A 27,398-nucleotide genomic window follows, 5' to 3' on the forward strand; every position below is an offset into this window, starting at 1 on the left:
ACTCAGGTCTTCAAGTCCTGGCAACACGACATCCTTGTACATTTCCTCTGTACTCTTTCAATCTTATTGATATCTTTCCTGTAGGTGGGCGATCAAAACTGCACACAACACTCCAAATTAGGCCTCGTCAGCATCGTGTTGAGGAGATGGATCAGCAGACCCTGTTGTGGCAAAAATTTACTCAAGCGGGAGCCAGCAGCCAGGGCCAAAACATCCTACAGCTCACCTTTACCTTAGCCCATAAGACACAGGAGTAGATTTAGGCCATTCAGCCCATTGAGTCTATTCCACCATTCTATCATAGCTGGTTTATTATCCCTCTCAACCCCATTCTTCTCCTTTCTCCCCATACCACTTGACACCCTTACTAATCAAGAACCTATTAACAAAAGCTTTAAATGAACTGAATGGCTTGGCTTCCACAGGAATGTGTGGTAATGAATTTCGCAGATTCACCAGCCTCTGGCTAAAGAAATCCCTCTTCACCTCTATTCTGAAGAGAAGTTCCTCTATTCTGAGGCTGTGCCCTCTGGTCCATGACTCCTTCACCATTGGAAACATTCTCTTCACATCCTCTCTATCTGGGCTTTTCAATATTTGTGGTAACATTACTTTATGTGTTGTGTTGTCCGGAGGAATGTTGTTTAGTTTGGTGGTACACATGTGTATGGCTGTATGACAATAAACTTAAATTGTAGAATCAGAATGAGAACCAGGTTTAATATCCCGGCATATGTCGTGAAATTTGTTGTTTGGCAGCAGCAGTGTATTGCAATACAGTGAAAAGCTATAAATTACTACAGCAAATTTCCAGTGCCTATATAAAAAAAAGTATTCACCACCCTCCTGGAAGTTTTCATATCTTCCTCCAGGATTTCCCTGTGTTTTGCTGCATTCATTTTACCCTCTACCTTCACGAGCCTTCCAGGGCCATTTGCAGTGAAGCATCCCCACATTATGTTACAGCCACCACCATGCTTCACAGTAGGGATGGTGTGTTTTTGATGATGTGTGATGTTTGGCTCATGCCATACATAGCATTTAGTCTGATGGACAAAAAGCTCAATTTTGATTTCATCAGCCCTTAGAATCTTCTTCCAGCTGACTTCAAAATCTCCCACATGCCCTCTGTCACTCTCCCATAAAGCTGTGACTGGTGAATCTCCCGGGCAACAGTTGTTGTATGCACGGTCTCTCCCATCTCAGCCACTGAAGCTTGTAACTCCTCCAGAGTTGTTGTAGATCCCTTGGTGGCCTCCCTCACTCATCCCCTTCTTGCATGGACACTCAGTTTTTGAGGACAGCTTGCTCTAGGCAGATTTACAGCTGTGCCATATTCTTTCCAGTTCTTGATGATTGACTTAACTGTACTCCAAAGGATATTCAGGGATTTAGAAATTTTCTTGTATCCACCTCTTGACTTTTGCTTTTCAATGACCTTTTTGTGGAGTTGCTTGGAGTGTTCTTTTGTCTTCATGGTGTAGTTTTTGCCAGTACACTGACTCACCAGCAGTTGGACCTTCCAGATACTGGTGTATCTTTAATACAATCTATTGAAACACCTTGACTACACAGGTGATCTCCATTTGGCTAATTATGTGACTTCCAAAACCACTTGGCTGCACCAGTGAAAATTTGGTGTGTCATATTAAAAGGGAAGAATACTTATACAATTAATTATTTTGTATTTTATATTTGTAATTAATTTAGATCACTTTGTAGAGATCTGTTTTCACTTTGACACAAGAATCTCAATATTTTGTTGATCAGTGTCAAAAAAGCCAAATTAAATCCACAGTGATTCAATGTTGTAAAACATGAAAACATCTCAGGGGTGAATACATTTTATAGGCACTGTATATACAGTATATAGAAAAATTAAATATAAATAATTAGTGCCAAAAGAGCAGAAAATTGTGAGGTACTGTACATGGGTTCATTGTCCATTCAGAAATCTGATGGTGGATGGGAAGAAGCTGTTCCTGAAATGTTGAGTGTGTCTTCAGGCTCCTGAACCTCTTCCTTCATGGGTGGCAACAAGAATAGGCATGTCCTGAGTGATGGGGGTCCATAATGATGGATGTGGCCTTTTTGAGGCATCATCTTTTGAAGATATCTTTGATGATGGAGCTGTCTGAGTTTGAAAATTCTGCAGCTATTTCTGATCCTGTGGCCCCTCAACATCAATACTCTCCATGGTACGTCAGTAGAAATTTGTCAGTGCCTTCAGTGGTAAACCAAGTATCCTGAACCTCCTTGTGAAATATATCTGCTGCCATGTCTTCTGTGTGATTGCATCAATATAAGACCATAAAACATAGGAGCAGAATTAGGCCATCCACTCTGCTCCACCATTCCATCATGGCTGATTCCAGATCCCACTTAACCCCATACACTACCTTCTCGCCATATCCTTTGATGCCCTGACCAATCAGGAAACTATCAACTTTCGCCTTAAATATACCCATAGACGAGGTCTCCACTGCAGTCTGTAGCAGAGTATTCCACAGAGTATCCACAGAGTATCTGGCTAAAAAAAATCCTCATTAACTCTGTTCTAAAAGGTTGCCCCTCAACGTTAAGGCTGTGCCCTCTGGTTCTGGATACTCTCACCATAGAAAACATCCTCTCCACATCCACCCTATCTAGTCCTTTCAACGTTTGGTAGGTTTCAGACAGATCCCCCCACATTTTTCTGAATTCCAGTGCCCCAAATGCTGCTCATATGTTAAACCTTTCATTCCTGGAATCATCCTCGTGAACCTTCTCTGGACTCACTCCAATGACAACTCATTATTTTTGAGATTTGGGGCCCAAAACTGTTGACAACATTCCAAATACAGCCTCGGTATTCTCTCCTTGCTTTTATATTTTATTCCCCTTGAAATGAATGCCAATATTGCATTCAATGTTGGCATTCATTCCAATGACAACCTGTCAATAGACCTTTTGGAAGTTGTACATGAGGACTCCTAAGTCCCTCTGTACCTCTGATGTTTGAACCTTCTCCCCATTTAGAGAATAGTCCTTAATATTGCTCCTTTTACCAAAGTGCATTATCATACATTCCCCAATATTTTGGGCCCAGGATAGATCTTCAGAGATGTTGATACCCAGGAACTTCAATCTTGATCTTGGAATTAGAATATAAAATTTACCATAATCTTCACCTCACACAATCTCTGGAGTAGAGTGTCTGGAGTTGGGTGTACCATAGAATGTGCTGCTTGTATCTCCAGGCCTTAAGCCTTATACGTTCTATATTTGTTCCTAAGCCTTATGGTCTTATGTGCAACTCTAGGCATTATGTCTATGGAGGGTGGTGGTGCCTCTAGAGAAGGTATATATAAGATCAAGAACTTCCTTATTCTCTTATTCTGGCTTTTGCCCGCTTCCTTTCCAGTGCTGGCGAAGGGTCTCGGCCTGAAACATCACTGGCTTGAGAACATGCACCATGAGGCTGAAGGACAGCTGGTATCAGTAGTGTTTTATAGTCCTCTGCAGTAGAAATGAACTCTTCATCTCTCATTCTACCTTGTCATGGACCTTATCTCTCTTCCTGCACTGCACTCTCTCCATAATTGTAACTCTATTCTGCATTTTGTCACCCAACATAGAACAGTACTGGCCCTTGGGCCCACAAAATTGTGCCGACCTCTTAACCTACTCCAAGATCAGTCTCACCCTTCCCTCCCACACACGCCTCCATTTTTCTATCACCTATCATTTAAGAGTCTCTTAAATCTCCCTAATATATCTGTCTCTACCACCACCTCTGCCGGGGTGTTGCACACACTCACCACTTTCTGTGCAAAAAGCACATCTCCCTTATACCTTCCTACTATCACCTTAAAGTTTTCTGCTCTGGAGTTAGCCATTTCTGCCCTGAGAACAAGTTTCTGGCGTAGCGGTATGCTTGTGTACAGTGGAATGACATTAAACCTGAACTTGAATTCAAGGTTCAAGTTGACCAAGGTCCACGAAAGCTGACCTCGACTGTAAGCAGAAGATTACCTCCTGCGCATACACAGTACTCCTCCGCAAAAGAACAAAATCTCCATTTTACTGTTTTTGCACTCCTTATTTATTCCTTCTATTCCGTGTTGTAACTTGTAGTATTTTTATGTATTGCAGTGTTCTGCTGCCACAAACAACAGATTTCTTGACGTGTGTGAAACGATTCACTTTGGAAGGTCAGATGAAGGCAGATCACAGGATTAGTGGCAGGAATCTTATCAGTGTGGAGGAACAGAGGGATCTTGGTGTCCATGTCCACAGGTTCCTCAGAGTTGCCATGCACGTTGAAAGGCTGGGTAGGAAGGTGTTTGGTGTGTTGGCCGTCATTGGTCAGAGAATTGAGATCAAGAGTCACGAGCTAATGTCACACTTTATGAAACCCTGGTTAGACCAGACTGGGAATATTGTGTTCACTTCTGGCTGCCTCATTAAAAGGAAAGATGTGGAAGCTTTTGGGAGTGGCTGCAGACCAGATGGCAGAAGCAACCCAGGGCAATGTGTTGCACACACCTCACTGAACTACAAGATGCTTTTCTTTTTCTAGATATACTTCATCTAAACTGGCATTGTTGCAGTCTCTGGCCTGTAATTTCCCTTTTAAGGAAGTACTTTTCAGCCGACTAAACAATCAGACACTTTTGTGATCTCCTGGGGGATTCGGAGAGCTAATCTCTTAAGTATAAATACAGCTGGGCTGGCCATCGCTGGATCAAGGCCTGGTAACGGAAGACAAACCTGCGGTCGGCTCCTTTAAGGCTGATTTATACTTGTACAACCGTAGGTACCATGTACCCTATGCCGTACCTACACCGTACGGTGACGTGCACCTCTCCAGAAAAGTTACTCGCGCGTCGCGGCAACGCAGACCGCAACAACTGTGATTGGTCCGCTTGGTAGCATCGTATTTCTGGTTGCTTCTTCTCCGCCATGTCTGTACACCAGTGCGGAATAGATGAACCAAATCATCAAATCTGCCTGCCAACATGCGAAAATGTTTGAAATGCATTTCCTCGTCCATGTCTGTCACGAAGAAGCTCAACACAGTGGCATAGAAACTCCACCGCCAACTAGTGTTTTGGCGCACACCAGTGCATGCTCGCTACGACGTAGAGCGATGCAGAGGTGAAAATTAGGGCTACGGCGTAGGCTGTGCGCACAAGTATAAATCAGCCTTTACTCTGTGCCGATTAAAGTGTTGAGTAAGATTAACATCAACAGGACAAAAGTAAATAAACAGGTATTCGGTGCTGACTGCCTGCATTGACTGGTCTCTCTCCGCATTGCTACCAGGAGGTGCAGGAGTGTTGGATTGCACCCGCCAGGCTCAGGAGCTGTTGTTGCCCTGTGACCACCAGTCCCCCGGACTACCTTCACTCACCTCAGCACTGAACTGTCTCCGTGGCTGTGGCCTGCAGCCATCAGGCCCCCGGACTACCTTCACTCACCTCAGCACTGAACTGTCTCCGTGGCTGTGGCCTGCAGCCATCGGGCTCCCGGACCAGCTTCACTCACCTCAGCACTGAACTGTCTCCGTGGCTGTGGCCTGCAGCCATCGGGCTCCCGGACTACCTTCACTCACCTCAGCACTGAACTGTCTCCGTGGCTGTGGCCTGCAGCCATCGGGCTCCCGGACTACCTTCACTCACCTCAGCACTGAACTGTCTCCGTGGCTGTGGCCTGCAGCCATCGGGCTCCTGGACCAGCTTCACTCACCTCAGCACTGAACTGTCTCCGTGGCTGTGGCCTGCAGCCATCGGGCTCCCGGACTACCTTCACTCACCTCAGCACTGAACTGTCTCCGTGGCTGTGGCCTGCAGCCATCGGGCTCCCGGACTACCTTCACTCACCTCAGCACTGAACTGTCTCCGTGGCTGTGGCCTGCAGCCATCGGGCTCCCGGACTACCTTCACTCACCTCAGCACTGAACTGTCTCCGTGGCTGTGGCCTGCAGCCATCGGGCTCCCGGACTACCTTCACTCACCTCAGCACTGGACTGTCTCCGTGGCTGTGGCCTGCAGCCATCGGGCTCCCGGACTACCTTCACTCACCTCAGCACTGAACTGTCTCCGTGGCTGTGGCCTGCAGCCATCGGGCTCCCCGACTACCTTCACTCACCTCAGCACTGAACTGTCTCCGTGGCTGTGGCCTGCAGCCATCGGGCTCCCGGACTACCTTCACTCACCTCAGCACTGAACTGTCTCTGTGGCTGTGGCCTGCAGCCATCGGGCTCCCGGACTACCTTCACTCACCTCAGCACTGAACTGTCTCCGTGGCTGTGGCCTGCAGCCATCGGGCTCCCGGACTACCTTCACTCACCTCAGCACTGAACTGTCTCCGTGGCTGTGGCCTGCAGCCATCGGGCTCCTGGACCAGCTTCTCTCACCTCAGCACTGAACTGGCTCCGTGGCTGTGGCCTGCAGCCATCGGGCTCCCGGACTACCTTCACTCACCTCAGCACTGAACTGTCTCCGTGGCTGTGGCCTGCAGCCATCGGGCTCCCGGACTACCTTCACTCACCTCAGCACTGAACTGTCTCCGTGGCTGTGGCCTGCAGCCATCGGGCTCCTGGACCAGCTTCTCTCACCTCAGCACTGAACTGGCTCCGTGGCTGTGGCCTGCAGCCATCGGGCTCCCGGACCAGCTTCACTCACCTCTGCTTACAATGGGGAGGCTGCAGAGACGAGGCTAGGTGAGCGGAGGTGGAGGCGAAGGTGCGGGGCAAGGGAAGTCCCAACGTCTGATCAATGCCTGGATAATTTGGGTACCGGCCAAATCGTGACAGCAGAGTCCAGGCTCCGGAGTGGTTGAGAGCAAGGAACAACCTGATATTTGTATGATTTATGTACTGGGGCAGACTGAAAAGGCCAGGGTGTCGAGATTGGAGGCGAGGTGACAGCCGGTTCTGCTTGTTGCCCTGCGCTGAACTAGGACTGTGGCCTGCTTCAACTGCAGTGATGCCTGGCTTTGTGTGTTTGGTCTCATGATGGTTAATCGGCTCTGCAATGAAGTGAGGCTGTAACCTGCTGTGTCTTTCATAAAACTGAATGCTATTTGCTTACTTCTATTATTTGCACTATTTCTTTTCTCTCTGCCAATTGGGTGTTTCATAATTTTTAAAAGATTGGTTCTGTTGGGTTTCTTTGTTTTGTGGCTGTCTGTAAAGAAACAAATCCCGAGGTTGTATAATGTATACATATTTTGATAATAAATTTACTTTGAACTTTGAGAGGGCACATCGGAGAGTCATGAGAATGATCCTGGGCATGAAAGGGTTAATGTATGGAGAGTGTTTGATGGGTCTGGGCCTGCTCAGAAGAATGAGGAGGGATATCATTGAAACCTATTGAATGTTGAAAGGCCTGGACAGAGTCGATGTGGGGAGGGTGTTTCCAGTAATGAGAGAGTTGAGGATGAAAAGCACAGCCTCAGACTAAAAGGGTGCCTATTGAGAACAGAGATGAGAACAAATTTCTTTAGCCAGAGGGTGGTGAATCTGTCAAAGTCACTGCCACATGTGGCGGTAAAGGTGAACTCTTTGGGTATATTTAAGGTAGAGATTGATAGGGTCTTGACATTGGAGAGAGTTCAGAGAAGATTCACAGGAATGATTCCAGGAATGAAAGGGTTACTGTATGAGGACTGACTGGCAGCTCTTGGGCTGTATTCCCTGGAGTTCAGGAGAATGAGGGAGGATCTCATAGAAACATTCAAAACGTTAAAAGGCCTGAACAGATTAGATATGGCAAAGTTATTTCCCTTAGTAGGGAAGTCTAGGACAAGAGGGCACAACTTCAGGACTGAGGACATCAATTTAGAACAGAAATGCAGAGAAGTTACTTTCGTCAGAGGGTGGTAAATCTGTGGAGTTTGTTGCCACGAGTGGTTGTGGAGGCCAAGTCATTGGGTGTATTAAAGGCAGAGATAGATAGGTCCTTGATTAGCCAGGGCATAGAAACATAGAAAGACTACAGCACAGTACAGGCCCTTCAGCCCACAATGCTGTGCCAAACATGTACTACTTTAAAAATTACCTAGGGTTACCCATAACTCTCTATTTTTCTAAGCTCCATGTACCTATCCAGGAGTCTCTTTAAAAAATCCTATTGTATCCACCTCCACCACTGTTGCCGGCAGCCCATTCCACGCACCTACCACTCTGAGTAAAAAAAACTTACCCTGACATCTCCTCTATACCTACTTCCAAGCATCTTAAAACTGAGCCCTCTCATGCTGGCCATTTCAGCCCTGGGAAAAGCCTCTGACACGATCAATGCCTCTCATCGTCTTATACACATCTATCAGGTCACCTCTCATTCTCTCTCGCTCCAAGGAGAAAAGGCCAAGTTACTCAACCTATTCTCATAAGGCATGCTCCCCAATCCAGGCAACATCCTTGTAAATCTCCTCTGCACCCTTTCTATAGTTTCCACATTCTCCTATAGTGAGGTGACCAGAAATGAGCACAGTACTCTAATTGGGGTCTGACCAGGGTCCTATATAGCTGCAACATTACCTCTCGGCTCTTAAACTCAATCCCACGATTGATGAAGGCCAATGCACCATATACCTTCTTAACTACAGAGTCAACCGCAGCAACTTTGAGTGTCCTATGGACTTGGACCCCAAGGCACCTCTGATCCTCCACACTGCCAAGAGTCTTACCATTAATACTATATTCTGCCATCATATTTGACCTACCAAAATGAACAACTTCACACTTATCTGGGTTGAACTCTATCTGCCGCTTCTCAGCCCAGTTTTACATCCTATCAATATCCCACTGAAACCTCTGACAGCCCTCCACACTATCCACAACACCTCCAACCTTTGTGTCATCAGCAAATTTACTAATCCATCCCTCCACCTCCTCATCCATGCATCAAAAGGTATGGGGAGAAGGCAGGGGAATGGGGATGACTGGAAGAATTGGATCAGCCCATGATTGAATGGCGGAGCAGACTCGATGGGCCAAATGGCCTACTTCTCCTCCTATATCTTATGGTTATTGGGAGAAGGCAGTAGAATGGCATTGAGAGGGTTAGTAAATCAGCCATGATGGAATGGTGGAGATAACTCAATGGGCTAAATGGCCTAATTCTGTCCCTATATCTGATACACAACGAGTGCCACTTCTGCTGTTGTAATGTTACTGAGTTCTGAGTTTGATCTGGTACCTTTTGCTCTTGTTTCCAGATCGAGGAAATGTTCTCCAAGAACAGCATGAGCTGCCTGACGGCGGACACCCTGAATCTTCCCCCTGACTCCATGGAGGATGAAGGTCTCTACAGTGAGCAAGCGAGGATGGGTGAAGATCAGTGCTGGAGATTCCGAGAGCAGATCCAACAACTGATCAAAGAAGTAGGTTGCCCCTTCATCCTCTCGCTCTGGCAGGCTATATAGAGATAGAGATATTTTCTCAGCCCTGCCACTCTGACAGTAACTCGTGCTCTTCTTCAAGGTGTATCCGTGGGATCTGGTGCATCCTGCGGGCGGGTGAGCGGGGACTTTCTAAAAACTTTTCTAAAATCTCCCTTCTGGAAAGCACCATCGGGCTATTAAAACAAACACTTCATGCTGTTTTAGAAGTTTCTTCCTCCAGGCAGTTAATCTGATCAACCATTCCAGTTAGCCTCCCCCTCCCACTTACCCTCTCTTTCTATTACCCATGTCATAGTTCTGCACAGGGAAGACTTTCATCTACTAACGCAAGAGATTCTGGAATCCAGATGCTGGAAATCCAAGCCACACACACAGAATGCTGGAGGAACTCAGCAGGTCAGGCAACATCTATAGAAATGAATAAGCAGTTGATCTTTTGGGCTGAGACACTTCAACAGGGTTGGAAAGGAAGTTGGGGGGGGGGTGGTGATGCCAGAATAAAAAGGGTGAGGGGAGAGAAAGGAAGATGATGGGTGAAGCCAGGTGCGTGGGGAAGGTCAAGGGCTGGAGAGGAAGGAGTCTGGTAGGAGAGGAGAGTGGACCATGGGAGAAAGGAAAGGATGGGGGTAGCCAGGGGGAGATTGACAAGTGGAGATAGCCAGGTGGAGAAGAGGTAAGTGGTCAGAGTGGGCAATAGAAGAAGAGGGGAGGGGAAGGGAAGTTTTTTTTACTGAAAGGGGAAATTGATATTCCTGCCATCTGGTTGGAGGCTACCCAGATGGAAAACTAGGAGTGGCTCCTCCACCCTGAGAGTGGACACATCTTAGCCCCATCCATCGATGCTGCCTGCCTGCTGAGTATCTCCAGCATTTTGTGTCTGTTACTTTAAACCACTTTTTATTAATGCTCTTTACATTGTGAATACATGTTGTTATTTATGTATTTATGTACATTTTATTCCACATCTGTACTTTAATCTTTGAATTTATTTGTTATTCTATAATTGTTGAACGTTGTTGCCTTTTGTTGTATGTTGTGCCAACTCGATAGGTTCAGAAAAAGTAAGGGGTGATCTCATTAGAACCTTCCTGATTCTGAAAGGCCTGGATAGAGTGGACACAGGATCTGTGGGCACAGCCTCAGAATAGAGTGACGTCCTTTCAAAATTGAGATGGAGAGGAATTTCCTCAGCCAGAGAGAGGTGAATCGGTAGAATTCATTGCCAGCGAGGGCTCTGGAGATCAAGCAGTTGGGTATATTTAAATCAGAGTTCAGATGTAAATATCTAACCAGCAGCTCAATGCATAAAAGCATGCAGACACGGTCAAGAGGTTCAGTTGTTGTTCAGACCAAACATCAGAATGGGGAAGAAATGTGATCTAAGTGACTTTGACTGTGGAATGATTGTTGGTGCCAGACGGGGTGGTTTGAGTATCTCAGAAACTGCTGATCTCCTGGGATTTTCACACACAACAGTCTCTAGAGTTTACAGAGAATGGTGTGAGAAACAGAAAGACATCCAGTGAGTGGCAGCTCTGTGGGTGAAAACGCCTTGTTAATGAGAGAGATCAGGGTGAATGGCCAGACTGGTTCAAGCTGACCGGACGGGGACAGTAACTCCGATAGGAGTGTTACAACAGTGGTGTGCAGAAGAGCAACACGTCGAACCTTGAAGTGGATGAACTACAGCTTCAGAAGACCGTGAACACACACCCAGTGACCGCTTTATTAGGTACCAGAGGTACATAATGAAATGGCCACTGAGTGTTTATGGCAAGTTATGCCGATCTTTGATCAAGTCCACATCTGCACTGAAATGAAAACAAGAAATGCCTGAAATGCTCAGCAGGTCTGAACAAGTGAAAAAGAGTTAAAATTATCCCTTCAGGTTGAAGAGCCTCAGTCAGGTGGTGACAAATCAGAACTGACAAAGGTTCTTCGACTCCAGTGTTGTTGAATTTGTTTTACTTCCCACAAAAAATATTTATGGCATTTTCTGTTTTTGTTTTAGATCTCCCGTTTTCCAATTTCCCACTCAAGTTGTCCATGGTGATAATATTTGGCCTTTCCTATACATGCTCCCAGACATCTCTATGTAGTCTTTGAGCAGTAGAGCGCAGAAACAGACCTTTTGGCCCACCTAGTCTGTGCTGAGCTGTTAATTGGCCTCATGCTATCGACCTGGACCTCGGCCATAGCCCTCCATACCCCCCCCCCCACCCCCCCATCCGTGTACCTATCCAAACTACTCTTCAGTGTTGAAATTGAACCTGTTTCCGCTGGCAACTCGATCTACATCTCACCACACTCCTGAGTTAAGAGGTTCCTCTTCAGGTTCCCCTTAAACATTCCACCCTTCACCCTTAACCCACGACCTCTAGTTGTAGTCTCACCCAATGTCAGTAGAACAAGCCTCCTTGTGTTTACCGTATCTATCTCCCCCCCATAATTCCAATGTGCCATAAGCTCCTTTATGACCCCATCTACCAGTGATGTCACATTCAAGGAATTATGGACCTGTATTCCCAGATCCCTCTGTTCTATCTCACTCCTTAGATCTCTGTGTAAGTCCTACCTTGGTTTATCTGCCCAAAGAGCAGCACCTCCCATTTGTCTATATTAACTTCCATCTGCTATTTATCAGCCCATTTTTTCAGCCACTCCACATCCTGCTGCAAGCTTCCATTTGGCCCATCGAGTTTGCTCAGACATTTTTTAACACCCTTATAAATTATTAACATATCAACCACTTTAGATATAACCAATGACTTGGACTCCACAGCCGTCTATGACAATGAATTCCACAGATTCACCAACATTTGATGAAATTTCTGCTCATCTCTGTTCTAAATGGATGTTCCTCTATTCTGAGTCTGTGCCCTCTGGTCCTAGCCTCCCCCACTATAGGAAACATCCTCTCCACATCCACTCTATCTAGGCCTTTCAATATTCCAGAGGTTTCAATGAGATGGGAGTATTTTTTAAACTCATACTTCTTCAAAAATATTTTACAGACCATAGCAAAGCGGTATGAACAGAACATGTCTCTCATTGCGAAAGGTAAATGCACCCTAATTCTCATTAACATTGATTTCTTCTTCTGGAATTCTTTTTCTTCCTCCTTTTCCTCTTCTACAGTTTCCTACTCTGGCCTCTTACCTCTTCTCCTCACCTGCCTGTCACCTCCCCCGATGTCCTTTCTTTCTTTCTCTACACTCTTTTCCTGTCAGATTCCTCCTTCTTCATCTCTTTACCTTTCCCACCTACGTGGTCTCGCCTATCACCACAAATTGAATTGACTTTATTTCATAGATCCTTCACATACATGTGGAGTAAAAATCTTTATGTTATGTCTCAGTCTAAATGTGCAATCATAGTAATTTATAATAATTTATAATAAATAGAAGAGTTGATGTAACACAGAATACACTCAAACCAGCGTGAGTTAATCAGTCTGACGGCCTGGTGGAAGAAGCTGTCCCGGAGCCTGTTGGTCCTGGCTTTTATGCTGTGGTACCGTTTCCCAGATGGTAGCAGCTGGAATAGATTGTGGTTGGGGTGACTCGGGTCCCCAATGATCCTTCAGGCCCTTTTTACACACCTGTCACCTGAATCATGGGAAGCTTACAACTACAGATGCGTTGGGGTGTCTGTACCACTCTCTGCTGAGTCCTTTGGAAAGTTCATGTGCACAGCATCCACTGTACCACACTCAGCTGTGATGCTGTGATCCAGGGAGAAATTGAGGAATTCAAGATAAAAGATGAGGGGCAGATGGTGAAAGGGTAGGGGGAAGGAGAGAAAAGAGATTAATAAATACATAGAGGCAGAATTAGGCCATTTGGCCCATTGGATCTGCTGGACCTTTCCAGCATGACTGATTTATCATCTCTCTTAACCCCATTCCCTGCCTTCTCTCCATACCCTTATGAATCAAAAACCTATCAAGCTCCACTTTAAATATACCCAATGAACTGACCTCCAGAGCCGTATGTGGCAATGAATTCCACAGATTCACCACCCTCTGGCTAAAGAGATTCTTCCTTATCTCTGTTCTAAATGGACATTCTTCTATTCTGTGCCCTCTGGTCCTGGACTCCCCCGCTATAGGACATATCCTCTCCACGTCCACTCTCCACATCACTCTATCTGTGCCCTCTGGTCCTAGACTCCCCCACTATAGGATATATCCTCTCCACATCACTCTATCTGTGCCCTCTAGTCCTAGACTCCCCGACTATAGGATATATCCTCTCCACATCACTCTATCTGTGCCCTCTGGTCCTGGACTCCCCCGCTATAGGACATATCCTCTCCACGTCCACTCTCCACATCACTCTATCTGTGCCCTCTAGTCTAGACTCCCCCACCATAGGACATATCCTCTCCATGCCCACTCTCCACATCCACTCTATCTGTGCCCTCTGGTCCTAGACTCCTCCACCTTAGGAAACTTCCACTCTAGGTCTTCTAATATTCAATTAGTCAGTTACAATGTCTTGTATAGACATTGTATATACAACGTTCCTACAGATAAGTTCCTTAAACAGTGCATGGAGGTCATTCAAGGGAAAACAACATGAAGCAGAACAAAGTGTTACAGTTATAGAGAAAGTGCAGTGCAGGCAGACAATAAATGCAAGACCATAATATCTCTTTTTTGAGATGGATCCCATTTGGAGGACTGTTCGGTAGTCTTGTATATCAGTGGGATAGGAGCTGTCCTTGAGCCTGGTGGTATGTGCTTTCAGGTATTGTTAGCATTAACCTGATGGCAAGAACATCAATTCCTCCTTCTAGTAAAAATAATTCCCTCCCCCTCTCCACCACTCCTATTCCCCACTCTGGTCCCTTACCTCTTCTCAACTTTCCATCCCTTCCTGTGGGCCCACTCCTCCCATGGTCCATATTCCTCTCCTACCAGATGTCTTCTTCTCCAGTCTTTACCTTTCCTACCCATCCGTCTTCACCTCTCACTTTCTAGCTCATCCTCCTTCCCCTCCCCCCACCTTTTTATTCTGGCACCCTCCCCTTTCCTTTCCATTTCTTAAGAAGGGTCTCAGCCCGAAACATCGACTGTTAATTCATTTCCATAGATGCTGCCTGACCTGCTGAGCAACTCCAGTATTTTGTGTGTGTCACTTTTCTATATTTTGCATGGTGGGATAAGAGACGGTGGATGGAGTCTTTGATTGCTCTAATGAGGTGTGTATTCATACCGAGGTAGATTGTGAGATAAAGACTCCACCTCATCATACAAGCAGTGAGCTTAAGACTCTGACGACATCTGAGCTAACATTGTTTGATCTTCGATCGGCCTAGGTGAACTCCCCCGGTTCCTTTCGTACCTGAGGCAGTCGGGATCTGGAGCCCAGCCACCTGTACAGAAAGTAGCAGCTCACCTCATAGGGAATCACAAGATGAAGACAGTTTCTCTGGAAGGTGAGCACAGGTCGCAGTCACGCTGATGATCTATCGTAACCTCCGCAGGGGTTCTCCACCTGAGAGACCTCCAACATAAATTCATTCTGTTAATGCAAATTTTCTATCATGTCCAGTCTTCCCACCCACTGAGGCCAGGCTAGCTGGTCTATAATTTCCTTTCTGATGCTACCCTCCTTTCTTAAAGAGTGGAGTGACATTTGCAATTTCCCGGTCCTCTGGCACCATGCCAGAGACCAATGATTCTTGAAAGATCGTTACTGATTCCTCCACAATCTCTCCCGCTACCCCTTTCGGAACCCTAGGGTGCAGTTCATCTGGTCCGGGTGACTTATGTACCCTTAGGTCTGTCAGCTTTTTGAGAACCTTCTCTCCAGTAATAGTAACTGCACCCACCTCTCTTCACTGACAGATATCATGAAATTTGTTGTTTTGCAGCAGCAGTACTGTGCAAGGCAAAATAAACTATAAACTAAAATAAACATTGTACACTCAGTGGCCACTTTATTAGGTATACCAGTACACCTGCTCGTTAATGCACTCTCTGGAGTTTGTGCCCTGGCTAATCAAGAATCTTTCAAACTCTTCTTTAAATGTGGCCAATGACGTGGCCTCCACAGCTGTCTGTGCCAATGAATTACTTGGATTCACCACTCCCTGGCTAAAGAAATTCATCCTCATCTCTGTTCTAAAGGGAAATCCCTCTATTCTGAGGCTGTGCCCTCTGGTCGTGGAGGTGTTGGAAGACGTCAACAGGTCAGGTAGCATCTATAGGAAACTCTGCAGTCACTCTATCAAAGCCTTTCCATAGTCAGTAGGTTTCAATGAGATCCCCCCCACCCCCCCCGTTCCTCTGATTTCCAGTGCGTATGCGCATAGGGCCATCAAACACTCCTCATGTGATAAGCCTTTCAATCCCTGAATCATTTCTGTGAACCTCCTTTGTACCCTCTCCAGTGTCAGTACATCCTTTCTTAGATAAGGGGCCCAAAACTGCTCACAATACTCCAAGTAAGGCCTCACCAATGTTAGATAATGTGAGGTGGTTCATTTTGGTAGGTCAAATATGATGGCAGAATAAAGTATTGATGGTATGGCTCTTGGCAGTGTGGAGGATCAGAGGGATCTTGGGGTCCAAGTCCACAGGACACTCAAAGTTGTTGCGCAGGTTGACTCTGTGGTTAAGAAGGCTTACGGTGTATTGGCCTTCATCAATCGTGGAATTGAGTTTAGGAGCCGAGAAGTAATGTTGCAGCTATATAGGACCCTGGTCAGACCCCACTTGGAGTACTGTGCTCAGTTCTGGTCACCTCACTACAGGAAGGACATGGAAACCATAGAAAGGGTGCAGAGGAGTTTTACAAGGATGTTGCCTGGATTGGGGAGCATGCCTTATGAGAATAGGTTGAGTGAACTCGGCCTTTTCTCCTTGGAGCGACGGAGGATGGGAGGTGACCTGATAGAGGTGTACAAGATAATGAGAGGCATTGATTGTGTGGCTAGTCAGAGGCTTTTCCCAGAGCTGAAAAGGCTGGCACGAGAGGGCACAGTTTTAAGGTGATTGGAAGTAGGTACAGAGGAGATGTCAGGGATGTTTTGTTACGCAGAGAGTGGTGAGTGCGTGGAATGGGCTGCCGGCGGTGGTGGTGGAGGCGGAAATGAAGGGGTCTTTTAAGAGACTCCTGGATGGATACATGGAGCTTAGAAAAATAGAGGGCTATGGGTAAAGCCTAGATAGTAAGGACATGTTCGGCACAGCTTTGTGGGCCGAAGGGTCTATATTGTGCTTTAGGTTTTCTATGTTTTCATAAAGCCTCAGCACTACATCCTTGCTTTTATATTCTAGTCCTCTTGAAATGAATGCTAACATCACATTTGCCTTCCTCACTACCAACTCGACCTACAAAGTAAACTTTAGGGAATCCTGCACAAGAACTCCCAAGTACCTTTGGACCTCAGATTTTTGAATTTTCTCCCAATTTAAAGTCTACGCATTAATTCCTTCTACCAAAGTGCATGACTATAGACCTCCCGACACTGTATTCCACCTGCCACTTCTTTGCCCATTCTCCTAATATGTCCAAGTCCTTCTGTAGCCCCTCCACTTCCTCAACACTACCTACCTCTCCACCTATTTTTGTATTGTCCGGAACAAAGACCCTTGGGGAACTCCACTAGTCACCGACATCCGTCCAGAAAAGGCTTCCTTTATTCCCACGCTTTGCCTTCTGCCAACCACCCAATGCTCTATCAATGCTAGAATCTTTCCTGTAATACTGTGGGCTCTCAACTTCTTAAGCAGCTTCATGTGTTGCACCTTGTCAAAGGCCTTCTGAAAATTTGTACACAACATCCACTGATTCTCTTTTATCTATCCTGCTTGTTATTTCTTCAAAGAATTCCAGCAGACTGTCAGAGAAGATTTTCCCTCCAGGAAACCATGCTGACCATGGCTTATTTTACTATGTGCTTCCAAAAGCACATTCTTGACAATCGACTCCAACAACTTCCCAACCATTAAGGTCAGACTAACTGGCCTATAATTTCTTTTCTTCTGCCTCTTTCCCTCTTTGGAGTGACATCTGCAATTTTCCAGTCTTCTGGAACCATTGCAGAATCTAGTGATTCTTGAAAGATCATTACTAATGCCTCCATGATCTCTTCAGCCACCTCTTTTGAAAACTGGGTGTAGGCCATCTGGTTCAGGTGACATACCTACCTTCAGACCTTTCAGTTTTCCAAAAACCTTCTCATAGTAATGGCAAATTCACTCACTTCTGCCTCCTGACGGGCTCAAATTTCTAGCATACTGTTAGTGTCTTCCACACTGAAGCCCATGCTACATACTTACTCAGTTCTTCTGCCATTTCCTTGACTCCATTACTACCTCTCCGGCATTATTTACCAGTGGTCCGATATCTGGACCACTGGTCTGGATGTCTGGAGTGTATTATATTGTAGCTTCTTTTTAACAAGTTGTCTTCGTTTTTCTTCTGTCATATATCTTTGGGATTCTTTTTCTAATTGATCTATTTCTACCATATATTCCTTCTTAATTTTAGAAGTATAACTTATTATCTGACCCCTCACATATGCTTTCATTGCTTCTCATAATATAAATTTATCATCAACTGAATATGAGTTTGCATCCAAAAAAAATTGGATCTGTTTTTTCATAAAATCACAAAAATCTTGACGTTTTAATAAAATTAAATTAAATCTCCATCTGTAAATCAATTCTTCCTTATCCATCATTATCATTGTCATTATCAAGGGGGAATGATCTGACAGTATTCTCGCTTAATATTCTACGCTTTTCACTCTATCCTGAATATTCATTGATAATAGGAAAAAATCAATGCTTGAATAAGTTTTATGTCTATTTGAATAAAATGAATAATCTCTTTCTCTTGGATTAATTCTTCTTCATATATCAATCAAATTTAAGTCTTTCATCAATGATAAAGTTAGCTTTATTACTTTTGATTTTGTAATATCCTTAGTTGACCTATCTAGAACTGGGTCTAAACAAAAGTTAAAATCTCCACCTATTAATATTTTATCATGTGCGTCGGCCAAATTCAAAAAAACTTCTTGTATGAATTTTGCATCATTTTCATTTGGTGCATAAATGTTTATAAGAGTCCATAATTCCGAAAAGATTTGACAATGTATAATCACATATCTCCCCACAGAATCAATTAGTACATTTTGTATTTTAATTGGTTAGGTTTTATTAACCAAAATTGCAACTCCCCTCGACTTTGAATTAAATGAAGCTGCAATAACACTTCCAACCCAACCCAATCTCTCTTTAATTTCTGATGTTCTGTCTCTGTTAAATGTGTTTCCTGCAAAAAAGCTATATCTCCTTTCATTTTCTTAATACATGTTAAAACTCTTTTTCTCTTCACAGGTCCATTAAGCCTATTAACATTAAAACTTAAAAAATTGAGTAAATTAGTCATTCATAATACCTTGGGGAATCTCTTTAAAATTCTCCATGTTGCTATGTGTCTCCCCCCACAATCATCCAGACAAAAAAAGAAAAATAGAAGAAAGATAGATAGTAAAGAAAAAAATAACAAAATACCCCCCCACTAATGTTGTGAATGAATAGAAACACAACATTACCCCCTCCGTCTTAGGGGTCATGGTAATCGCCAGGGTCACACATGTGAATCCCACAGCAATCGATCAGAAGCTCCTCCAGCTCCCCCGTAACAAAAAAAGATATATATAAGTGAAGAAGAAAAAAAATTAATATCTCTACTCCCAATGAATATTCCTCAATTTTTTTTAAAATCTTGTTCCCCTTCTATCATATACTTAAAGTATATTTGTATATTCTTCTACTCATAAATGTCCATCAAATCCGATCCCTATCAATCTTCATCTTTAATCCATTTCATTTCCATAATTCTTTACTGCATCTCGCGAATATTAGGAAGTTCTTGTACAAACTCCTCCGCTTTCTGATGATCAGTAAAAAATCTTTCTTCGTCATCCAAAAACATTATCAGTGTTGCTGGGTAGCTCAATATAAATTTATAACCCTTTTCCCATAAGATTTTTTTCACTGAAAATGGCGTGCATCTTAAATAGACTCTAACAACCAAGTCCAGCTCTGGGCCTTCACATGTGCCATGGCTACTTAGCCCGGTGGGATCATTTCTACTGACAGGAGAAGAGGCAAAGGTGGATTACTGACACCTTAGAACCAGTTACTTCAGACATTTCGGGCTCGTCAGACATGGTTGGCAGCTCATCTCAGAGGAGGAGATCTCTGATCTCAACCCTCCCCTGGTTTGCGCCTGTACCCACTCAAGGGGAAGGCTTTGGGTGTAAATCCCAATGAAGAATCCGGAGCTGGAGGCCCTGTCACAGTTCTATGTTGAGTTTAATGTTGACTGGCAACTTGTACGAAACTTCAGGTGCCAAACTGCATTGGTTTCTGTCACTCATTTGGATTCATCAGGTGTGTAGAGAAGGGGACCTTGTTGCTTGGCAACAGTTTTCTCTCCATATCATACTGCCCTGGCTTGCATATCATGCAGACAGCTAGGATGCAACAGCCATGTTCAACCCTGACGGTCGGAGGGCCACCTCTGTTCTAGTGTGAATACTTGCAATAAAATGCATCTCAAGGTAGTATAGAGTGACATATATGCATTTCATTTATAAATTTACTTCGAGCTTTGAACTTCACTTATTCAAATAGATAGATAGATAGATACTTTATTCATCCCCATGGGGAAATTCAACTTTTTTTCCAATGTCCCATACACTTGTTGTAGCAAAACTAATTACATACAATACTTAACTCAGTAAAAAATATGATATGCATCTAAATCACTATCTCAAAAAGCATTAATAATAGCTTTTAAAAAGTTCTTAAGTCCTGGCGGTAGAATTGTAAAGCCTAATGGCATTGGGGAGTATTGACCTCTTCATCCTGTCTGAGGAGCATTGCATCGATAGTAACCTGTCGCTGAAACTGCTTCTCTGTCTCTGGATGGTGCTATGTAGAGGATGTTCAGAGTTTTCCATAATTGACCGTAGCCTACTCAGCGCCCTTCGCTCAGCTACCGATGTTAAACTCTCCAGTACTTTGCCCACGACAGAGCCCGCCTTCCTTACCAGCTTATTAAGACGTGAGGCGTCCCTCTTCTTAATGCTTCCTCCCCAACACGCCACCACAAAGAAGAGGGCGCTCTCCACAACTGACCTATAGAACATCTTCAGCATCTCACTACAGACATTGAATGACGCCAACCTTCTAAGGAAGTACAGTCGACTCTGTGCCTTCCTGCACAAGGCATCTGTGTTGGCAGTCCAGTCTAGCTTCTCGTCTAACTGTACTCCCAGATACTTGTAGGTCTTAACCTGCTCCACACATTCTCCATTAATGATCACTGGCTCCATATGAGGCCTAGATCTCCTAAAGTCCACCACCATCTCCTTGGTCTTGGTGATATTGAGACGCAGGTAGTTTGAGTTGCACCATATCACAAAGTCCTGTATCAGTTTCCTATACTCCTCCTCCTGTCTATTCCTGACACACCCCACTATGGCCGTGTCATCAGCGAACTTCTGCACATGGCAGGACTCCGAGTTATATTGGAAGTCTGATGTGTACAGGGTGAACAGGACCGGAGAGAGCACGGTCCCCTGCGGCGCTCCTGTGCTGCTGACCACCGTGTCAGACCTACAGTCTCCCAACCGCACATACTGAGGTCTATCTGTCAAGTAGTCCACTATCCAATCCACCATGTGAGAGTCTACTCCCATCTCCGTTAGTTTGTGCCTTAAGATCTTGGGCTGGATGGTGTTAAAGGCACTAGAGAAGTCCAGGAATGTAATCCTCACAGCACCACTGACCCCATCTAGGTGAGAGAGGGATTTGTGCAGCAAATACGTGATAGCATCCTCCACTCCCACCTTCTCCTTATACGCAAACTGAAGAGGATCCCGGGCGTGCCTGGTTTGTGGCCTCAGATTCTGTATTATCAGCCACTCCATGGTCTTCATCACGTGCGACGTCAAGGCAACAGGTCTGAAGTCATTCAACTCCTTTGGTTGTGGTTTCTTCGGTACCGGGACAATACAGGATATTGCGAATATCTGTCAATCACCAAAATCTGGCCCTCTCCCACTACTCCTCGACTCCACCGGTTCAAATTTCTGTCAGTCACAAACGGATTCAGAGAATGCTGGAAATCTTAAGTTCCAGAGGAACTCAGCAGGTCAGGCAGCATCTGTGGAGGGGAAACAGGAGTCAATGTTTCAGGCCCAGACCCTTCATCAGTGCTGGAACTGACCCTCACCTGGACTCATCTATTAAGTGATGAAGGGTTCCAGTCTGAAATGTCAACTGTTTATTCCCTTCCACAAGTGCAATGGACGTGTTGAATTTCTCCAGCATTTTGTGTGTGTTGCTCTGGATTTCCAGCATCTGCAGAACCTCTTGTGTTTATGATGACCTATCGCATGCTCCTCTCCCTTCTGCTTCCCATTTGTTTTAGCTTCAGCCCCCTTCCTTATCAGACCATAAGACTACAGGACATAGGAGCAGAATTAGGCCATTCAGCCCATTGAGTCTGCTCCGTCATTCCATCAAGGTTGATCCCGGATCCCGCTCAATCCCATACACCTGCCTTCTTGCCATAACCTTTGATGCTCTGACCAATCAGGAAACGATCAACTTCCACCTTAAATATACTCACAGATTTGGCCTCCACAACACTCTGTGGTAGAGCATTCCACAGATTTACTACTCTCTGGCTAAAAAATATCCTCCTCCCCTCTGTTCAAAAGGGTCGCCCCTCAATTTTGATGCTGTGCCCTCTAGTTCTGGACACCCTCACTATAGGAAACATCCTCTCCACATTCACCTGATCTCGTCCTTTTAACTTCTGGTAGGTTCCAATGAGATTCTCTCCCCCCACCCCCAACATTCTTCTAAATTCCAGTGAGTACAGGTCCAAAGCTGCCAAATGCTCCTCATGTTAACCCCTTCATTCCCGGAATAATTCTTACAAACCTCCTCTGGACTCTCTCCAATGACAACAGATCCTTTCTGAGATATGGGGCCCCAAACTGTTGACAATACTCCAAGTGTGGCCTGACTAGTGTCTTATAAAGCTCCAGTATTATCTCCTTGCTTTTATATTCTATTCCCCTTGAAATAAATGCCAACATTGCCTTCTTTACCTGTAAATTAACCTCCTGGGAGTCTTGCACAAGGACACCTAAGTCCCTCTGCACCTCTGATGTTTGAACCTTCTCCCTATATAGATAATAGTCTGCACTATTGTTCCTTTTACCAAAATGCTTTATCATAAATTTTTGAACACTGTATTCCATCTGCCACATTTTTGTCCATTCTTCCAATTTGTCTGTTCTGCTGCAATTGCATTGCTTCCTCAGACTACCTACCCCTCCACCTACCTTCATATCTTCTGCAAACTTTGCCACACAACCATCAATTCCATGATCTAAATCATTGACAAACAACGTGAAAAATGGCAGTCCCAATACTGACCCCTGCAAAACACCTCTAGACATCAGCAGCCAACCAGAAAAGTCCCCCTTTTTATTCCCACTCACTGCTTCCTGCTTGTCAGCCATTCTGTTAACCTGTAATGCCGTAGGAGTTTCTCTTGTTAAGCAGCCTCATGTGTGGCACATTTTCAAATGCCTTCTGAAAATCCCAATAAAGGACATCCACTGCCTCTCCTTTGTCCACCCTGCTTGTTACTTCCTCAAAGAACTCTAACAGATCTGTCAAGCAAGATTTCCCTTCACAGAAACTTAGTGAAGGTACCCTTGACTTAGTTTATCATTAGTGTCCAAGTACCTCACAACCTCATTGTTAATAATAGACTCCAACACTTTCCCAGCCACTGAGGTTAGGCTAACTGGCCTATAGTTTCCTCTCTTTTCCCTTCCTCCCTTTTTAAAGAGTGGAGTGACATTTGCAATCTTGCAGTCCTCCAGGACCATGCCAGAATCAAGTGATTCCTGAAAGATCATGACCAGTGTATCTGTTATCTCTTCAGCAACCTCTCTCAGGTCTCTGGGATTTAGTTCATCTGGTCCGGGGACTTATCCCCTTTAAGACCTTTGAGCTTGTAATAGCAATGACACTCACTCCTGCTCCCTGACACTCACAGACCTCTGGCACACTGCTAGTGTCTTCCACAGTGAAGACAGATGCAAAGTACCCATTAAGTTCATCTGCCATTTCTTTGTCCCCATTCCTACCTCACCAGCATCATTTTCCAGTGTCCAATATCAGCTCTCACCTCCCTTTTACTCCTTACATAACTGAAAAAGACTTTTAGGATCCTGCTTTATATTATTGGCTAGTCTGCCCTCATATTTAATCTTTTCCCTTCTCATGACTTTTTTAGTTGCCTTTTGTTGGATTTTAAAAGCTTCCCAATAATCCAACTTTCCACTCATTTTTGCCCTTTCCTTAGCTTTTGTGCAGTCCCTTGTCAGCCACGGTTGGCTACCCCTGTCATTTGAGAACTTCTTCCTCTGTGGGCCCTATCTATCCTGTACCTTGTAAACTATTTCCAGAAACTTTAGGCATCTCTGCTCTGCAGTATCCTCTGTCAATCCACTGGGGCAAGCTCCTCTCTCACGCCTCTGTAATTCCTGATGAAGGGCCTCAGCCAGAAACGTTGACTATACATTCCCCTCTGTAGATGCTGCCTGACCTGCTGAGTTTCCCCAACGTTTTGACTGTGTGTTGCTGATAGATTGTTGTTTGTGAAGTATGCCGCAGTTCTCATCGCCTTCCCTCTTTGTGGTGCAGGAACGTCGTCAAGGAATCTCCATGGCCAGAAGATACAGGCGTGGGAACCCAAGAGAGGGCAGGCATTCCTACACAACGTGGAGTACACTAACGGAGAGCTGATCGTTCCGCAAACTGGGCTCTACTATGTTTATGGCCAGACCTACTTCCGTCATCAAGACATGTCGAGTGAGAAACGTTCCAGTCCGGGCGAGATGCTATCCAATTCTAGGAACAAGCAGATGGCCCAGTACATTTACAAGACCACTGCCTATCCTGACCCCATTCTATTGATGAAACATACCAGGACTACTTGCTGGGCCAGGAATGCAGAATACGGCTTGCATTCCATTTACCAGGGTGGGATCTTCGAGCTGAGATACCAAGACCGGATATTTGTGGCAGTCAGCAACGTCAGCCTGATTGACGTGGCCGGGGGCTCGAGTTTCTTTGGAGCCTTCCTCATCAGCTAGTCGGCAGGCCTCTGCTGACACGCTCCTGCAGTGTTTTGTTTTTGATCCGCAGAAGACAGCCATGCCCTAATGAAGGGCCTGAAGAATGCTTCACCAATTTCTCAACCTACAGGCAGCATCGCTTCTTTCATTGAGCAACTGTCCCAAGATTGCTTAGTGGGTCGTGAGAAACTGAATGTCAGAGCATCTGCAGAGAAATGTGTGTTCATTGGTGCTGATTTCCATTAGACATGGGATCAGAGTCAGGCCATTCAGCCCATTAAGGCTGCTCCACCATTCCTCAAGGTTGATGGGTTTTTCAACAGTACAGGAGGAGAGCCTTCTGTCTGCAACCCTTAGTGCCCCCTTACCAAGCCAGAAGAAATAAACCCAATGGTTTGGCCTCCACCACCGCCTGGGCATACATTTCAAACAAGCAACACCCTCTGCTGAAGAAATCCGTCCCTGACTCATTTCTAAAGGGGCATCCTAGTGCAGTACCCATGGATTCTAACCTCCCTTACTATTGGGAAAATCCTCTCCATGTCTGTTGCATTGACACCACAGCCAAGAAAGCTGACTAGTGTCTCTGTTTCCTCAGGAGGCTAAAGAAATTTGGCATTACCCCATCGACCCTCACCTCTTTATTGGTGCACCTCCTTTTTGGTATTTGGTAGGTGTCAATGAGATCTCCACCCCCCCCCCCCCACCAACCATTGTGAACTCTATTGAGTGCAGGTTCAGAGCCATCAATGCTCCTTGAACATTGAGATTTTCATTCTTGTGAATCTCCTCTGGACCCTCACCAGAGCCAGCACATCCTCCCTTTAGATATGTGGCCCAGAATTGCTTACAATATTCCCCCCGGATCTGACTCCAAATCCATCTCCTTCCACCAGGCCACACAGGGTTCCACCGTTCAAAGTGGATATTTGACCTTGATTTCTTTGGGACAAACTTGACTAAAGTCACTGGAGAGGATGTGTAAGCTGATTTGAAGAGACATGGAAACAGAATTAGACCATTTATCCCATTGAGTCTGTTTTGCCATGCCATCGTGGCTGGTTTATTATTCCTCTCAACCCCATTCTCCTGCCTTCGCCCTGTAGCCTTTGACAATCGTAATGCTCAAGCTCATCAAGACCCACAACCCTGTGGAGCAGGATTGGAGAGATTCACAGCCCTCTGTGATGAGAAGTCAGGGGAAGTAGCACGGTAGCATAATGCCTCACGGGGCTAGTGATTATGATTCCATCCCTGCCACTGTCTGTATGATCTCACAGCGATCACATGGGTTTTCTCCAAGTCTCTCCCACATTCCAAAGGTGTATGGGTTAGGGTTAGAAAGTTGTGGGGATGTCCTCTAAACCCAGGATAGCCAGACTGCGGCCTACAGTGAACGTGGAGTCGTGGACAGTGGACATCTGACTTCTCCAGCGGACTTGCAGCGATTAACAGACGTGGGGCGCTGGCCAACGGGGCTCGATGGCTGGACTTCCGCCTAACCCTCAAGCCTCAGCATCGATCCCAAACCCAGCCCATCACCGAACAGTAGGGCCCAAACTCCGGACTCACCGGTGATGGGACCCTGTACACGAGGCTTTCTCTCCAGTCTCACTGATGCGCGATATCCCCACCTCCTCATTCACCAATGTGAACCAGAAGATGGTGATGGATTCTAACAACTGATGACCCACCCCAAATCCCACTGGTTCAGCTCACTTAGAACATAAGACATAGGAGCAGCATTAAGCCACTTGAATCATCGTCTGCTCCGATATTGCTTCATGGCTGATTTGTTATGCCTCTAAACCCCATTCTCCTGAGCCAATGCTACTCGCACGCAGAATGTATGTTTGAGAAAGTTTTATTTTTTTAGCTTGTATGGAAAGAGTTCCACTTTGACTTTGGAAATCAGAATCAGATTTATCAGTACGGACGTGTGTGACATGAAAGTTATTTGTGAAAGCAGTATGGTGCAAAGACCAAAAAATTACCAAAAACTGGAAAACATACTGAACGTTAAAAGGAATAACAACACCCTCCTGCATTTCCACGCATCTGCCCTGAGCCAAATCAGGATCAGCTTTAATATCACTGATATATCTTAGAAGATTTGTTGTCATTGTGACAGTCTGAAACTGCAATACAGAATAATAAAAACAGTAAATATATACATAGAGTAGTTATTGAATATGAGGTGCATAAAAAAGCAGCAAGGTAATGTTGATGGGTTCATTGTCCGTTCAGACATCTGATGGTGCTGGGGATGCGTCTGTTCCTGAATCATTGAATGTGTCTTCAGGCTCCTGTACCCCCTCCCTGATGGTAGCAAAGAGAAGAGGGCGTGGCCTGAGTGATGGGGTCCTCAATGATAGATGTGGCTCTTTTTGAGGCATCGCTCCTTGAAGATGTCCTGGATGCTAGAGCTGGCTCCCAGCATTCCTCCACCATAACAGGTAGGGTTCCCTTGCCCTTAGTGGCAGCTGCGAAAGGAGAGACTGAACAACCAGAAGACCCAACCACTGACCACAGCCACCACCTATTATTGCCTACACGGCACCAGAATATGTGGACACAAGGTTAGCCTCTACAGCCACCTGAAGACCCACCAATAGACAATCCCTTCAAAGAACATCATCCCTGATTCACGAGATCACACTGCTACCCACCACCCCATTAGCCTCCATATCCAGTACATCATTCTCCACGATGTCCACCACCTCTAATTGGACGTTACCACTTGAGGCTCTCTGTTGGTTGAGGTTGACCGTGGATGTTGCATTCTAGTTGTCTTTGTGATA

The 27,398-nt window shown here is 45.3% G+C and overlaps 1 protein-coding gene across 2 annotated transcripts in view; it reads left to right on the forward strand.

Annotated features, from left to right (window-relative positions):
• Positions 1–26,766, forward strand: part of tnfsf10 (TNF superfamily member 10) — a 38,862-nt gene extending 12,096 nt beyond the window's left edge. For both annotated transcript variants that reach the window (XM_073041699.1, XM_073041700.1), the window contains exons 2-5: positions 9,211–9,375; positions 12,411–12,456; positions 14,719–14,838; positions 24,164–26,766. In XM_073041699.1, coding sequence (XP_072897800.1) covers positions 9,211–9,375; positions 12,411–12,456; positions 14,719–14,838; positions 24,164–24,615 — 783 coding nt within the window. In that variant the 3' untranslated portion in view covers positions 24,616–26,766. The remainder of the gene's footprint in view (positions 1–9,210; positions 9,376–12,410; positions 12,457–14,718; positions 14,839–24,163) is intronic.
• Positions 26,767–27,398: the final 632 nt, after the last annotated feature.

Source organism: Hemitrygon akajei, chromosome 3 (genome assembly GCF_048418815.1).
Source record: "Hemitrygon akajei chromosome 3, sHemAka1.3, whole genome shotgun sequence".
Taxonomy (NCBI): Eukaryota; Metazoa; Chordata; class Chondrichthyes; order Myliobatiformes; family Dasyatidae; genus Hemitrygon; species Hemitrygon akajei.